The 16859-nt window shown below is 36.7% G+C and overlaps 1 protein-coding gene across 2 annotated transcripts in view; it reads left to right on the forward strand.

Moving 5' to 3' along the window:
* The window catches only part of LOC122627393, a 227515-nt gene extending 226083 nt beyond the window's left edge, over positions 1-1432 (forward strand). For both annotated transcript variants that reach the window (XM_043808493.1, XM_043808494.1), the window contains exon 11: positions 683-1432. In XM_043808493.1, the coding sequence (XP_043664428.1) occupies positions 683-919 (237 nt within the window). In that variant the 3' untranslated portion in view covers positions 920-1432. The remainder of the gene's footprint in view (positions 1-682) is intronic.
* Positions 1433-16859: the final 15427 nt, after the last annotated feature.

Raw genomic sequence — 16859 nt, forward strand, 5'->3', positions numbered from 1 at the left:
GAGAGAGAGAGAGAGAGAGAGAGAGAGAGAGAAAGAGAGAAAGAGAGAGATAGAAATAGAGTAGGACAGAGATAGAAATAAAGTTTCAAACGCCATGTTACACGAATGGAACACTAAAGAGAAACTAGAGCTGGCATGCATAACTCACCATACGATAAACGATTAAAGCGCATTACCCTTTCTTAATCATTAGTATTTCCTTGCCTCAACGTCTCCCGTCGTTCTAATTTTATCGTAAACCCTTGAAAGTTAAAAGCCGTATATCTTCAAAGAGATAGAAATTTCTTGTTTTCGTTGATGTTAATAAAAATCTTCTATCGATGGTTATTATTAATTTTGACAATTTTTGTTTACGAATAAATACTTCAAACAATTACGATATAACATGCATGAAAACGAAATAAGATTAAAAATAATCGTTTAGAAGAGACAGACATTTAAAATATCCCATGAAAACACTTTTCTTTATTTCACGTAACACACATAGGGATAAAAAAGAAATTGAAGCAAAAAGAAAAAGAAACGTAAAAAAAATGTTGACTTCGCTTGTAGCAAGCATTAAAATCCTAAGCGTCGAAGAATGTTTCGTTTTTCCGTGAAAATGAAAAGCGAACGAAACGCAATAGCTACAGTAGCAGCTCGTAAATGTCTTCTCGTCGTTGTTGGATTTTTTTTGTTACAGAACGGTGGTACCGAGACGTGCTACAGGGCGATTTTACGCTTCGAAACGATTCAGTGGTCCCATGCTGGTGAATGGTTGCTGCTAGTACGCTCGTCGAAAGGGATCGCGGATGCTTCCGTTTTACTCAACGTGACGCGTGCTTCCGGATACAGCCACGCCCACCTCCGTTCGATGGCTCCAGCGACTCTCCTTCTTTGCCTGACCTTGGCCATTATACAACAGCAGCATCTACGCTGAACCATACCGTTGTACGGATCTTTGGAAAAAGTTTCGAGGGGGATGAAAGTGGTGAAAGGGTAGTAGAGAGGGCGGATAACGAGAGGGTGAGAGGGAGGGGAGAAGAGAAAGAGTATGAGTTCTACTGCCTCGAGAGGAAGAGAAAACGTTCAAAGTTTCGACGTAGACTTTGTAAATAAGTATCGAAGTTCGCGCGAGAACCGAATCGATCGAAAATCGAAGAACATCGATCCGTTCGCGAAGTCCTAAGAAAACGACGATAATAACGCATTTTATCCTGCCCTAATCGACGAACCCCTCGCGAAAAATTTTACGGACCACCATCGTTTCTTCGATAAGTATGGAAGGTACCCCCGAGGAAAACACGTTTTTTCTTTCTTCAAGAGGTATCAATTAGCGTTTAATAAAGGAGTGTATATACATACATATATATATATATGTATGTATGTATGTATGTATGTATGTATGTATGTATGTATGTATGTATGTATGTATGTATGTATGTATGTATGTATGTATGTATGTATGTATGTATGTATGTATGTATGTATGTATGTATGTATGTATGTATGTATGTATGTATGTATGTATGTATGTATGTATGTATGTATGTATGATGTATGTATGTATGTATGATGTATGTATGATGTATGTATGTATGTATGTATGTATGTATGTATGTATGTATGTATGTATGTACGTACGCAAAAAGCGTGTATAATTCGTATTACATGCCTATGTAATATATACATAATGATAATAATAACATTAACGATAATATGGATAAAAGATAATATACGATACATTATTGAACGATATGTGTTACATATTGAGTAACGATACGTATTACATGGATTCGCGTATGTTATGATGGAAAAGTGATAAACTGATCGGTAAAGTTTCGTGGACGTTTACAAAAAATTTTTTGAGAGGATTGAAAATTTTTTTTTTCGTTTGTTTTTAGGACAACGTCGCGCGTATAAAAACTATGTGTATATATTTGTATAGATCATTTTTAAGGGAGCATGCACGGCGTATACTTATTCTCAAGTGCGGATAAGGGTAAAGCGAGGGATAATAGGATTCGGGCGAGGCGACGACCAATTACGTTCGTTTCGAGCTTTTTTCAAGCGGCGAACGTCGCGTACCGTCCGTCAAACGCGGCCGAGCGACTCGTCGTGGAAAGCCGGGTAAACTCGGCGATGCGTACACTCTCATTTTTATCGCTGAATATACCCGTCGAAGATTAAACGTCGAAGATTTAGCTAAGGAAAACAAAAGAATTAAGTAAAACAGAAAGAGAGTATTAAGAACTAAATGCATTAGGTATTTACAGCGAAGCTAGGTAAAAAAAGGTCGAAATAAAAAAAATTGTTGTATATTATTTTTAGGTAATTACCTAGAATAAGTTTAAGAATCAATAGAGTGTATATAGTGATTGTAAATGCATAGGGTGCCGTACAATGTGCCGTACGAACGAATTATACAGTGACGCTGTTAGAGATATATTTATTATTCGTTGATATATTTTTATAAAGTTTTATTTAGCCATAAGTTATCGTTCGCCTATCCCTTCCCGATACATCGTGGCACGCGCCATCGTTTGTTCGTTCGTTCGTTCGTTTTTATTCATAGAGAAAGTAATAGAAACTAAATTGGGATGGAAGAGAGGAAAAGCGACGGCCATTTTCGATTTAGAAGTTCCTCCGTAAGAGAAAAACATTTATCTACGCGTTAAAACGTAGTGTCACCCAGTCGGCTCTCATCCTCCGAATGAACATTCTAAATCGAAGTTAACGATAGTTACCATTACTGCAGAACCAGGTAACATCGTCGTTACCATTGTTTGATCTCTTCTACTAGTACAGTAGTAAAAGTTTGGCGTAACTCCCTCGCCGTTCGGTCCATTCTTCGCTCTCTTCCTCTCTAAGTCTATCTCTCTCTGTCTCTCTTTCTCTCTCTCTCTTTCTCTCTTTCTCTCTCTCTTTCTTTCTCTCTTTCATTTTCCAATTCTCTTTTCAATCCTCTCTCTCCCTCTCATTCGCTTTCTAACCCTCTCTCTCCCTCTTTCCTTTCTCTCGAATTCGTTCGCTTCGTTACGCGAACTTTCCGTGAGTTCTGCGGTTCCTAATTTTTAAAAGTGCATTTATATATATGTATATATATATATATATATATATATATATATACATATATATTGCTCACCGAGGGATATTTAATCCCATTCGCAAAACAGAAAATTTGCGCGGTAGCCGGACACGGTGTCGGTGTATACCTATAGATAAAATGAAATACCTGATGTCTTTATTTTTTCCTTTTCTTTTTCCTTTTCTAATCTTAAACGACGAAACACAATTTCATTATTGCGTAAGGTGTTCTAAGTAAGCAACGTGATGTAATCGTTGTATTCAATGACGCCTAAAAGTCCAATAAATGATATTTACAATACACTCATGACAACCCTATTTCTATCTCTTTCTCTCCCTCTCTTTCTATCTCTTTCTCTCTCTCCCTCTCTCTCTCTCTCTCTCTCTCTCTCTCTCTCTCTCTCTCTTTTTTCTTTACTTATTCGTTTCTTTGACGGTAAGTTTCTTTCTCAAAGTGGACGAATGACATTCTTTAACAAATTCTCCGACTTTCATTAGAAATTTTCTTATTAAAATTTTAATACTGTTCTTGATAAATACCGAATAAATTTTATAAACAATATATGAAAGCAATTTTGTTATTTTTTTGCGTCGCTTTTGCATTTTTTCAATATATTCGATAAAATAGAGTATATATCGTTTGACATTATACGACGTAATTCTCATTTTACAAATTCCAAAATTGCTCGTTTCAAGAGAGAGAGAACGTTAGGATAATTTTGGTAATAACATCATTGTCCAAATACCTTGTTTTTTAAGTAAACGAAACGTAGATAAGACAATATGATACATTATAAGGTAAAGTTTATATTTTCATTTCTATAGAGACAAAATGAAAAAAGTAGGAAAAGCTCGAAAATATTCGACTACTTGGAAACAGGATTAAACAAAAGGAAAAGCAATCGAGATAGTGGATGAATATCAATTAAAATATAATTCGTAATGGAAGATAGCTTAGGTCGAAGATAAAAGGGGAAGATAATTTCGTTGCTGTCGCGAAACTCTCATCATCTGCATAGACAAGAGCGAGCGTAACGTTGGTACTTATAACAGTACCACTCTGCTTAAATATAACAAGCTTCCCGTGAGTTTGGAGGAACGAGAAAGGAAGAGCGAGAAAGATATTCCTAGTCTGCCGGAAGTCTACCTCGTTCTCAGTGTACGAGAAAACAAGGCGGCTTTGTCTCACTGTATAACCACTAGCACTACCACCGGCATCAGTATGAACATTACCACCACCAAGAGACCACCAACACTAACGCTATGGCCAACCTCGCGGAAACTACCTTCCTTCGCTACCTTTGCGAATTCGCAATTTCAGCTTTTCAGACGTTACGCTCGGCTTGAAGAGGCGAGAGGCGTAAAAAAAAAACAAAAAAAAAAAGAAAAGAAAAGAAAAAATAGAAAGGGAAAGAAAGAAGAAAGAAAAGAAGAAGAAACGAATGTACATCAGCGGCATCTTTGCCGGTTTGAACAATAAAACGCGAAAGAATATTGTTATTCGCGCTTGAACGGTCAAACGTTTCGTGTATCGTCGTCGTGAAATAAAATTCTCATATTAATCCTACGAGAAGGCGAAGTGCCTCGTTCGAAATGCCTTTGGAATTTTTGAGTCGATTAAAAATGTTTATAACTTCGTCGATGATATGACGACAAGATATATAAGTTCGAATTGGATATAAATTTATTGGTTATCATGAAAATCCGTCGAGCAAAATTTTCGAAGCCGGTCTGACGTAATTTTGGTTATCGTTTGATACGACCTGTTTGTAGTATACGTCATTATGTGACAAATTGATTTCGTTGATGGTGTAACATTAATTATTCTAAAACGTAATTTAACTATAAATCTTGGTCAAGGGGAACTAGAACGAAGTCCAAATACGTCATCCGAAGAGTAAAGTTTTAAGAAAGGAGATACCATTAAACAAAGCAGATTCGTCCGCCAATCCGTCAAAACTTTGAGATTGTTTACTTTGGCTAAGAAAATTTAGTTGACACACTTGACAACTACGTATGACCATTATTTCAAAACATCGAAAGAACAACAAGCACCAGTACAAGTAAGTACAAGTGGCAACTGTGAAACACCTATAGAGAATATGGCATATAATTCAGGTATTCACATATATTCTTGTTAATTTTTTAATATTTTTTACATTACAGTTTTTAATATTACTCTTAATTTTCTTTTTTCTTTCCTTTCTTCATTAATCTCCGATTTCTCTTTGTTCCTTGCAATTAAAGAAATGAAAGTATGTTATCTCGAGTATATAAATTAATTTCCGGTATTACCGGCGAACAAAATTAATCGTAATATCTATAAGGTTTATTGATCTTTCTCATATTTCTCTTTTCTCTAACTATCATGTATGTTTTATCTTTAGTATTGTTCATGTATAATGGACATGTTCATTATTATTCATATATGATATACATATTCAATATAGTTCATTTTTATGATAAATATATTCAATATTGTTCATATATTATAAAGATATTCATATACATTAAGCATGTTCAATATTGTTTATATATGTATAATAAAGATGTTCAGTATTATTCATATATGGTATATCTGAAAGCCAAAAATTCAATTAATGGCGTTAACATTTTCTTTAACGTTAAATAATAATAGAATTGGATATTGAAAGATTATTTTTAAAACTTATTTTTCTCCAATGATATCGTAACGTTCGTATACATATATAAAAGAATATTGATTACATTAAAATTCTTTTTAAAATATATTTAAAAACGTAACGAGAAAAAATTGCAAAATTTATAAAAGAATAGATTCTATCTTTAGTTTTGATTGAGTTACATATTACAACTAACGAATATCCTTTATATCTCGTTGATAAACTCTTCAAATTAAATTGACATCGTCTATTAAGAAAGTATATGACGTTAATAGACAATACGAGATGTCAGTTTCAACATAGAGAACGACGTTACTGTCGGACGTAAAAAAAGGCAAGTAGAGAAAAAGAATTTGCATAGGATAGTCGAGACGAAAGAAACCGTTTTCCTGGTAGTAAGAGTACTTGGTAATTCGAGCGAGAACGAAGAATAAATAACTTGACTATCTTCGTTACGATATTGCTAGCATTTATCTGGACGAAGCTTTTCTCTATCTTTCTCTTGTTGAAAATCAAGTTCATCAGAGGTAGACAATTAACAAGAGGAGCGAAGCTTCGCTCCTATCCTCTCACGTCGTCGACGGGAGGAAAAGAAAGATAGAGAAAGAACGAACGAATAGTGAGTGTGTGTGTGTGTGTGTGTGTAAAAGAGAAGGAAAATGAAAGAAAGAGAGAGAGAGAAAGAAAGAAAGAAAGAAAGAAAGAAAGAAAGAGAAAGAAGAGGAGGGAAAAAGCTCTCGAGGAGAACATAGACACAAAGAGCCAGGGAATAAGAGCGAATAACGCCTACGCGGAGCTAGTAAATTACTCTTAACTTCTCGGAGGGGTAAAAATTACGGAGTTGTAAGGGCAGAAACCGAGGAGGATTTAAACCGTCCCCTTACCTCTTTCTCCTGGCAGCCTCCGGGGTCGCTCTTCGGCTGGTCCCACCGGCGAAGCCATAATTTTTACGCTATCTGCACAGAAACTACTCTTTGCCACGTCGACTCACCACGAGTACTAACACCACCACTATCACCACCCACTTTCTCCTCCTCATCCAACCCGTTCTCTCGAGAATTCCCCGTTATTTATTTATTTATTTATTTATTTATTTATTTATTTATTTTCTCACTTTCAGTAAGACTAAGTACATACGTTATCGAAACACAGCTGGTGTCTCATCGAGTATCTCCCATTGAGTTTTAGTATCCTTAGACGATGAACGTTCTTCGTGTAATCTTACGAAGAAACACCTTCGTGCTGAACTTCGATCGATCCTTTTTACTCTTTATCTTTTCTTTTTCTTTTTTTTTTTTTCTTTCCTTACGAACGAAGAAATCATTATCTCGTCGATTATGTTCGTAGTAAAATTTTTCTTCTCAACTGACGGCAAAAGCTTTAAATCCTGGTGTTAAAGGAACGCTCGGTTAGTCCTTTAGTTCCATGCGATAAGACAACCGAGTTTTTAATGCCGCATCTCTCTCTCTCTCTCTCTCTCTCTCTCTCTCTCTCTCTCTCTCTCTCTTTGCTCCTTTTTCTGTCTTCCTCTATCTCTCGAAAACGGGAACTCGTAGATTTATACACCTTTTCACGTTCACATTCATTGTACTTAATTCTCGGCAATGTTTGTAATATTCATTCGTAAGGAAATATATTTCTACGATCTATTTACAAGAAAATATAATTCATTTCGTATACGCGCTCTAAACTCATCATCAGTGGAAAATCTCTTCTACTATTCGCGAGTATCATAATTGGATATTTAATCCACTTGATCTTTTTAGAAAGTCAGAATAAGTACCTACCATCCTGTCTATTCGAAATTTTTCTTTTTTCCGCGTAAGGATAATTTTCAATACAATTACCGAGACAATTTAAACGCACGTTTGTTATATCGAAGAAAATTATCGCAGGAAAATCCTTTCGCAATTGCCGGAGGCTCGTCCTGTAACCGGTGGTTAATTGCAATTATGTTCAGGACTTTAATGAGCTCCCGAATGGTTTAGACATTGCGAGCCAACGGACAACAAAAGGTAGCAAAATTCATTGTGGTTCGGGAAAATAATAGTAATTGGAGAACGTCAAGTTCTCTCTAAATTATGAAACTTAAGACAAATTGTTTTCACTCTGTCGCTAATCGGGGAAAATAAAAATCGAGGAAGAAGAAAACGACGACGACGAATCGTTTTAGTGAGGATCATCCGGTAAGAAAAAAGAAAGAAAAAAAAAAGAAAAAGGAAAAAGAGGACGTTGAGGTCGATCCGTTTTCAGAGACCAAATAGTTTCAGAAGCGAATATTCGAGTTCTCCTTTTCCCTTCCGACCCTTAAAGTCGCATCTTCATAAGAGAAAAAGTGCTGCTCGAAGAAGCTCGAATCACGGGAGGAGGTTGACTGGAAGTAACGCTAAAATCGCCCTCTAAATGCTAATTCCTCCATTTTCTCCATCCCACGAAGTCTCGCTCGTAAGATCGTTTCTCCTTACCCTTCTCTCTCTCTCTCTCTCTCTCTCTCTCTCTCTCTCTCTCCCTCTATCTATCTATCTTCTCGCTTGCCTCTTTTCGGCCCGTTCGACGAAGCGAAGCGAAGGACTAGAAGAATTTTACCGTGTCGCCGTGGATATCAAATTATACGCTGTAACGTCGGTTACGGTAAGTTGCGAGCGTTAAAACGCGGAAACTTTACCAATTTACCATTGTGGTACAAGCGAAATCATTTCTCCCTGGGGAGAAAAACAGAGGGTGCAAAAGAGATAGAGACACACAAAGAGGGAAATCGACGCAACGAACCGAAGAGGGTCAGCAAAGTGGTGACTCTGTAGTTGGGTGCAGAGTGCACAGTGGTTACGGTCAATGTTTGGTCGTCCAATGCGAGTCTGACCAAACGAAAATAGCTGGAAACTATCGCGTAATGCAGTGGTGAACAAACTATCAGCATAAATATAAATTATTAATTAAATATATTTTAACAAGCGATCAACTTTTTTCATTACTTTTATAATACAAAATAAAATTACTTTATCGCCGATCTTATATTTAAAGGCGCGTTTAAATCAATTTTCTTATAAAATTTCTCTGCAAGAAAAAAGTTTTCAGGTATAGGATTGCGCACCACTGATGTAATGGAAGGTGAGGAGAAACGGCGGGTCTACGCGACTCCAATCCCTCGTTGCCACTTAACGGTGCGACTCGTTTAATTTCGATTCCGCACGCGCGCCAAGAGGATCTCGATTTATTTTTTTGTTTCTCTTTTTTTCCTCCGTGCTGAAATCATCCTGATTCGATGAGGGGAAAAACTCGCACGAGCGGCGATACTGTTCAGAATTTTTCTCGATACCGTGAGGTCGCAACTTTAGGAAACTTTTTTTCTCGAAAAAAGTTTGTTTATTCTTTTTTTATTCTTTAATGATCGAAAAAGTAAAGTAAAGAAATCACGATAGGTAAGTACTTATCCGATTGACCTGTTAGAAAAAAAAAAAGTCAAGAAGGATAATTCCAAGCTTATTTCTCTTCTCGTTCTTCCTTTTCTTTTTCTTTTTATATTAATTTTTTCTTTAGCTCGTTTGAAGCACAAATAAATTTTGGTCAAATCAAATAACTTGCATTAGTTAAGTAATTTGCATCAAGTTCTGACATATGTAAATATACATATGTTAATAAAGCTGAAAATCGAACTTGTTGTGACGAGACTTTTTTCGCAGGGAAGGTTTATATAAAAAAGCAGATTTTTAAGAGGGAGCCAACCCCCGTACTTGCCTATAATTCTATAAGATAAGCTTTCATATCTGCCGAGAGATAAGAGACGATGCTCTTCCAGCCGATCGAGTTGAGGCAAGCGGATTTATGGAGGAAGCGTATGCGATTGAGAGAGGGAACGACGAGGAAAGAATTGGAGGATGAGGCGAAGAAAGAGAAGAAAGGACGAAGGAAGCTGCTCCTAGTAGCCGATGCTTTCGTCTTGAAAGTACAGATAAAGAAGGCCAAAAGAGAGAGGAACGAGAGAGAGAGAGAGAGAAAGAAAAAGAGAAGGAGAAAGAGAGAGAAAGAGTAGATCAAAGTACATAAATCTTTACGGAAGAAGAATCACGACGAATGCTCCTCAAAACGTATCGCTTTTCTTTCATTTGATTTATATATTTGCCTCGTTAAAATGGTCCGTCGGGTAATCCGAAACTTTTCCCGTGGCTTCTTTTCCGTAGCTTCCTTTCCATGGCAAGCCGGGTATCCGGTGGCTTGGCAAACACTTTGTCAACGACCAAAGCGAACAATAGCTTCAACCAGTAGAAAATACAATAGCATTTCGAACGTTCGAATATCGAGAATTTTCAAGCTTTAGAGAAATCTATAATATTAATATTCGCTTGTGATAATTGGGATAAGGTCCAATTTTGCAGGGTTTCATGTTCAGAAAATTCATACCACGTAGACCGGCGACATATTTCAACTTTATTCGTCAATTCTGTTTGCACCGTAGTGGACAGATATGTAGAAGCAGTTCGTGCTCGAGTATATCAGAGCTTTAATCTATTCATTTGCGACTGTTCACGAGCGACAGACTCGGCCATGTGAGAGCGTGCACGTGCATACCTATATAACGAAGAAGCAAACGGCAGCTACGGAGAAGGGAGCTGTGAATCCAATGTGAATGCATGCGCATGCCGTTACGAAAGCTCCCAGGATAAAGCTTCGCTTCTCTCTCTCTCTCTCTCTCTTTCTCTCTCAGTCTCTCTCTCTCTCTTTCTTTCTCTCTCTCTTACTATGCACAGTGGCACCATTCGAGCGATATAAGCTTATTTGACTTTGCGGAGGCATAATCCATTCCGCACACTGTGTTCCTTGTAACACGAGGTGGGTTAAAGTATTTCGCGAAGCATTGGCTTCGCGGTATACATTTTCCTGCGCTTTCGTTGCGCGTAATATCGTAAGGTGGGCGGTCCGTGCACTCGCGTGCAGTACTTCGCTTTGTTAGATGAAAGAACGCAGGATATCCCATATCAACATATTTTCGGTGTACGATACGCGTACGCGCATATACGCTTTTATAAGAAGCGAAGGAATAGCTATGCGAGGCTACGATCCTTTTGTTTAAAGCCACGAGGAATCCGACGGTTTCTCGACAAAGCCGCAAGATACGTCGAGAAATTTCTTTCTACTATATACACACGCGTGTATATAGTACGTGTATGTACTAATGCACGTATGTACGTATGAATGTATATGTATGTATATGTATGACTTACATAGCTATCTACCTATGTAGCTATCTACCCATCGTCCTTCGTAGTCGTCTTACCGACTACCCCAAACTATTTTATTACCAAGAAATATTATCCTTACGGGTTATCTGGTCGATGCGACCCTCCTCTCGACCGTTATCGTCATTCATCGTCACGTTTAGTTTAGTTATGTTCTTCCCTTATTCTGCTTAGGTGTTAAGAACATCCGGAACCATTTAATTTGACATAAATGCTACACGATTATATTATTTTTACTAAAACAGTCCCGTCAGTTTCCGACCTATTAAGTATACGCTAATAATAATTCATCGAAATCCTAATTAGGTCATATAGAAGTCTTAAAGGAATTGCGAAGAAACTTGCTAAGTATCGTGTTCTTGTTTCTGAAAGTTTCTCTCCATTGCGAAATCGTACAACGTTGAAAACGATAACTGGGGCGAGTCGACTGTAGTTCGTAATTATAAAGTTTATCTATGGATTCTCATTTAATGCACGGCTATCATCCTCCGATTGTCCGCATGTGATCGTGAGGAACGTTTTTTTCGATGAATGATCGAGGAATTACCAAAAGTAATACCAAAAGAAATCAAACGAGTATGTGTGTGAGAGAGAGAGAGAGAGAGAGAGAGAGAGAGAGAGATTCTATAAAATCGCAATTTTTTACGTTAATAGCCGGAAGATCGAACGATTAAAAGAGCAGGTCGAATTAAAACCGCGCTAGGTATTCTAGAATCTAGATCGATCGGTACGAAATGTCGAAGAACGAGAAAGTCGCGAGAATGGCAATTACGCATGCAATGGAATTTGAATTGGAAATTGTGCCGGATAAATTAATCGTAGGTAGGTAGGTAGGTAGGTAGGTAGGTAGGTAGGTAGGTAGGTACCTGGTGAATCGAGTTTGTGTAAAATTAGAACAGACTACGAAACTAGTAATTTTGAATCAAGAAGAGCTTTCCAGGCGATTTCTATGCGACATTTCTCTATAATAATTAAATATAATTATTTATAGTTGCACTCTAATCAAATTGATTCGTGTCTTATTGAATTATAGAATATATATACGTATATGTTCAATCGATATCGGTTAATAAAGAAGAAACATCAATCGATATCAGGTTTGTCGTCGTATTTTGAGGCGACGTAAACGAAAGTAAAAAAAGTGATGAAAGAGAAGGAGAGAGAGAGAGAGAGAGAGAGAGAGAGCATCCAATAATTCGAATCTACAACGTGACAATAGGCCTTTTAGTAAAGCTTACTTTTTATTGTATCCTGCCTCGTTACCAGGATAAAATGTATTTTATCGAGGCTATGTTACACGTGGCATGTACATGCACACTCACGTTGTTCGTTCGAATCTAACAAATAAAATAAAAAAGAAAAATTGTGCGAGAGAAAGAAATAGCTACATTGAGAGAAATAGAGAGAAAGACAAAGACAGAGAAAGGGAGACGAAGGGGTGCCTGTGGTTTGGTTGGATCACAAAAAGCTTCGGCGATACGAACGATGGGAAAATCTACGGAGTAGCTACTGCGGATGGACGGAGATGAAATCAATGGATAGATCGTGGGCAACGGCGCGTGATGTATGCAACGTAGCTATAACGCTCGCGTATTCGCGTGTACCGAGCGAAGAATTTAAATGGGAACGCCACAATACTGCTACTGTTGCTGATATCGTTTCTCTCTTGTTGCAACCATGTTGCTTTCGAAAAAGGTACGAAAAAGTATTGTAAGTATTGTAATCTGTCTGAAATCAAGAGAGTAAAAATGAAAGGGATAAAGATAAAATGTGTTTTAATCAAACTTCGACTTCATCAAAATTTATCGATTTAAGGATTTAGGTATTTTCTTTAACGATTACAAACTGGTTATCTCGTTGTTTTACTACCTATTAAGAATGTTAATGCTGATAATATAGCTGGACCAGTAAAAATGAACGAGAAAGAATGGATATGGCGGGAATGTCAATTCGATCATAATTTATGTGTCCTTTTGAACGGTGATATTTCATGATTAAACGATAGAAACCTCGGTATACATCTAGACGTAGGTAGATTTGGTAGCATTGGTGTTTGTATTAATAAAAATCGGATAAAGGCATTACTAAAAAAAAGAGAGAAAGAAAAAGAGAAAGAAGAAGAGAGAGAGAGAGATTCGTGATACCGTACAGAGATAACTTTTAACGCGAAATCGTTCGACCGCTATCCGCAAAAATAGAGGACGTGTAAATCCGACACGGCTGGAGAGATGCACGCGCTTTGAACGTGCACGTTTAATCAAACCTTTTTGCGTATGCAAATGAAATTGAATGCGCTCAATGAAGCAGACCTTCGTGCGCTGGTTAAATTATTAAACGAATTTTCATTGACGAATTATTGTTGAGCCCATGCCTCGTGCCTTATTATTTCCTCATTACCGCGACACGCAGCTGCGGTTATCTTTATTAATACGCTTTTAAATACTTCATCGGTGTTAATGATGGAATTTGATAGGATCGATATTAAATTTGATCGTTCGTTGATCCACTATTTCTTCTTTTTTTTTTTGTATCGACTTTTCATTTGTAATTCATTTGGAAGATCTTTCATTTGAAATATTATGTTAGAATAATATCGGTAATAAAAATCAGATTGAATAACATTTCATGAATAAATGCGTACGATTTTGTCCAGCCGATATCGATTAGACGATGTACGGCTAATTAGTGTTCGGACATTCGATCGCGACTCGATTTAAAAGAGAACATTGGTAGATTCACTGCGACATTTGCATATAAACTACTTGCGCAAGATTCGTTCAATTTAGCTGCGTCGTATTAGTCGGAATGAATTACAAATATTCATCCTATACGTATTGGTGGAAATCAAATTGGACAATTCTAGATAGTCGAGGCTAGATAGAAGAAACTGTTTAATAAAAATATTTCATTCGGTATCTATCGCTGTCTGTAGAAAATCAAAATGATATTGGCCATCAGTCGTAATCATAACTTCACTTTGCAGGGCCGCTTTCTAAAATCAAATTTTTTCCCTTATGAATAGACTTGTGATTGGTCATACTCTTTGTGCTGACTTGGAAGTTTTCCTTCTCGTTTCGAGGCTGCCCACATCGAATTAATTCGATTTCTGGTTCTCTCTATGCGCGTCAATGATACCTATCCTTTTCTCTCTCTTTCTCTCTCTCTCTCTCTCTCTCTCTCTCTCTCTCTCTCTTTGTACGTTTTTTCTCTCTAGTGGATCCACAGAAATCATGACCTTTACAATTTGATTACGCCTGGGAGATCGGCCTCCCTTGCCGTTCGTTTTTTTTTCCTAGCCCCACAATTTTGCCTAACCACGTTCCGATCAGACGATTCGATATTTCCAGATTGACCGACGAAATTACAGCCGATTTCCCAGGATTGCAATTTCCAACCGACTTCTATCCGAATAACGTCTATTAATTTTAGCTGAACTAATATTCGAATGCACGGGATCGCATCTCCCTCTTCTCTCTCTCTCTCTCTCTCTCTCTCTCTCTGTTTCTATTTTTTTTTCTTTTTTTAACGCAATTTTGATAGTAGAATCGGAAAAAAGTAGGAGGGAGAAAGAATATGGGTACAACGAAAAAATAAGGTATTTGCTTGATAATCCCATAGACTGTTATATGATCGCGTCGAATACGAATTTGCCATGCTCGATTGCGAAAAAATCTTTTTAAGTTTTTTCTACCTACATCTTTCGTCTTTGGTATTATAATCAACTTACATATATATGTACTGATGCCCGCATTGGAAATCAATTTTCATCGAAACTAAACGCGCGAATCTGTAATCATTATTAATATAGGTAAGGTAATGAATGTTGGAAAGGGGATAATTTGATCATTCAAGTACAGTGTTAAATTATACAGTACGAAAAAATCTCGGTCACGTAGACATTCTTCTCGATCGAGCTTATGTGTACGCTCGCGTTTTAACCTTCGGAAAATGGGAAAAGGTCAAATGGTAAGATGAAATCGTGCATTGTTAGCGAGAACAGCTATTGCAAAAGTTCCAATGTTAATCGTATGACGTAAAAATCATTTACGAATAAATTTCTAGATGTTATTCGTTACGTCGGATATATATTTTATATTAATAAAATTATCAATTTTGTTATCGTACACGATAGATTAATAATAACACATCTAAAGATAATTTATAGTTCACGATAAGATCTCGTCTATGTTCCAAATATTGAAGGACGAATATACAAAGTCAATCAACTTTAAAATGGTGAGTCATTTCAAGGCTTCACATTCAATTTTTGTCTAGCCGACCTCGACGAGTCGTTGACACCTCGCTTATATTGCGATAGACGTTTCTATTTAGGCACTCGAACATCATGGTCTATGTGTTATTAATCAGGAAGTCTTTTATTTACTTTTTTAGCAACAACGTCGTTTCTTTGATAAAAACTTCATGAATCTTTTCTCTCTCTCTCTCTCTCTCTATATATATATATATATATATATATATATATATATATATATCTTTCTCTTTTATGTATATATTATAAAATCACACTTAATTATTCATTTTGCTAAATCCAATGGACACTTTCAATTTCACACTTAACGTTTTGTTATCGAAATAAACGACGTTCGTGCGTTACCTTTAGAAAATCCTCGGTAGCAGCCGTTTTCGTCGAGAAGATGATTCGTTGAGATAATACGATTAACGAGCCCTTCCTTGATAAATGAGGGCCGTGCCAAAGCGAACAGTCGATATCGATTCCTTGCTACACCTATAATGTCATACCTAGGGACACATTTTTCGAACTTATCGAAAGAAATGGTGTTCACGAATTAGTGATTCGTTCACTCAATTTTCGATTAAACTTTAATAAAGAGAATTTGATAATTTATATCAATCGTTTATATACAACTTTTAAAATATATTTAACAACAATTTTTCATGCGTTATGGAATAAGTCGTAAAAGAAAAAAAAAAAAAAAGAACGAGAACAAATACGAGAGCAATTAAATGACTCTCATGTATGTATATGTTTTATTTGGATGTAGGATAAACTTGGTGGGGATGTAAATGAAGAGGGGATATACATTGAGGGACAAACGTGCACGATACGAAGGCAGTCGAGCTCGGATAGTCAAGGAGACAAGACGTCTCTTCGATAACGCATTAACTGTCAATATCGATAACGACGTCAATGATATCTCGTATGTCTCTATGGACATAGGACGCTTGTCGTCGATGCACGTTGCATAATATTCATCGATCGATCGTGAATTCATTTTATTTCGAAATAAGAGCGGTATATAATGCATTTACATGCTAATTAATTATAATGAGAATCATAACTGAAAGAGAGAGAGAGAGAGAGAAAGAGGGAGAATTTAGTAATAGACGTGTTTACGCTACAAACGAACAGAGAATTATAACTACGTTAATGCGTTTATATTTCACTTGAATAAACTTTAATATATTCGTTCTTAATCCAACTTACACATACAGAAATACTCATCGTACGTGAACAGGAAGATCAACAACGAATTCGTACGTCGTACAGTTGCAATTTCTATTTTGTGTATATAACACAAAGGACGATCGTTGTTCAGTTTCCTCCCGAGGAAGTAATTTCGAATTACGTGTACTCTACTTGGCGGTTCAAAACTTTTCTACAGTCTCTTATGTACGCAAGAAGCTGTTTAAGAAACTCTAGGAAAATAGACTTTCCCTGCGGGATGTAGGTTAAAGTGTTATCATACGAGGTAGTAAACTTACACAACCAACAGAAATTCCTTCGAGCGATATTTTTTTTTTATCTTTCCCACGAGTAAAGGGAAGTACCAATAAATAAACTGCTCGCAATCTAATCAATCGAATATATTAATCTTTTTAATTTGGTAAAAGAGCTCTGTAAACATTCGATTTTAATTTTATATTTTATATTATG

This window comes from Vespula pensylvanica, chromosome 2, assembly GCF_014466175.1.
Source record: "Vespula pensylvanica isolate Volc-1 chromosome 2, ASM1446617v1, whole genome shotgun sequence".
NCBI classification, from domain to species: domain Eukaryota; kingdom Metazoa; phylum Arthropoda; class Insecta; order Hymenoptera; family Vespidae; genus Vespula; species Vespula pensylvanica.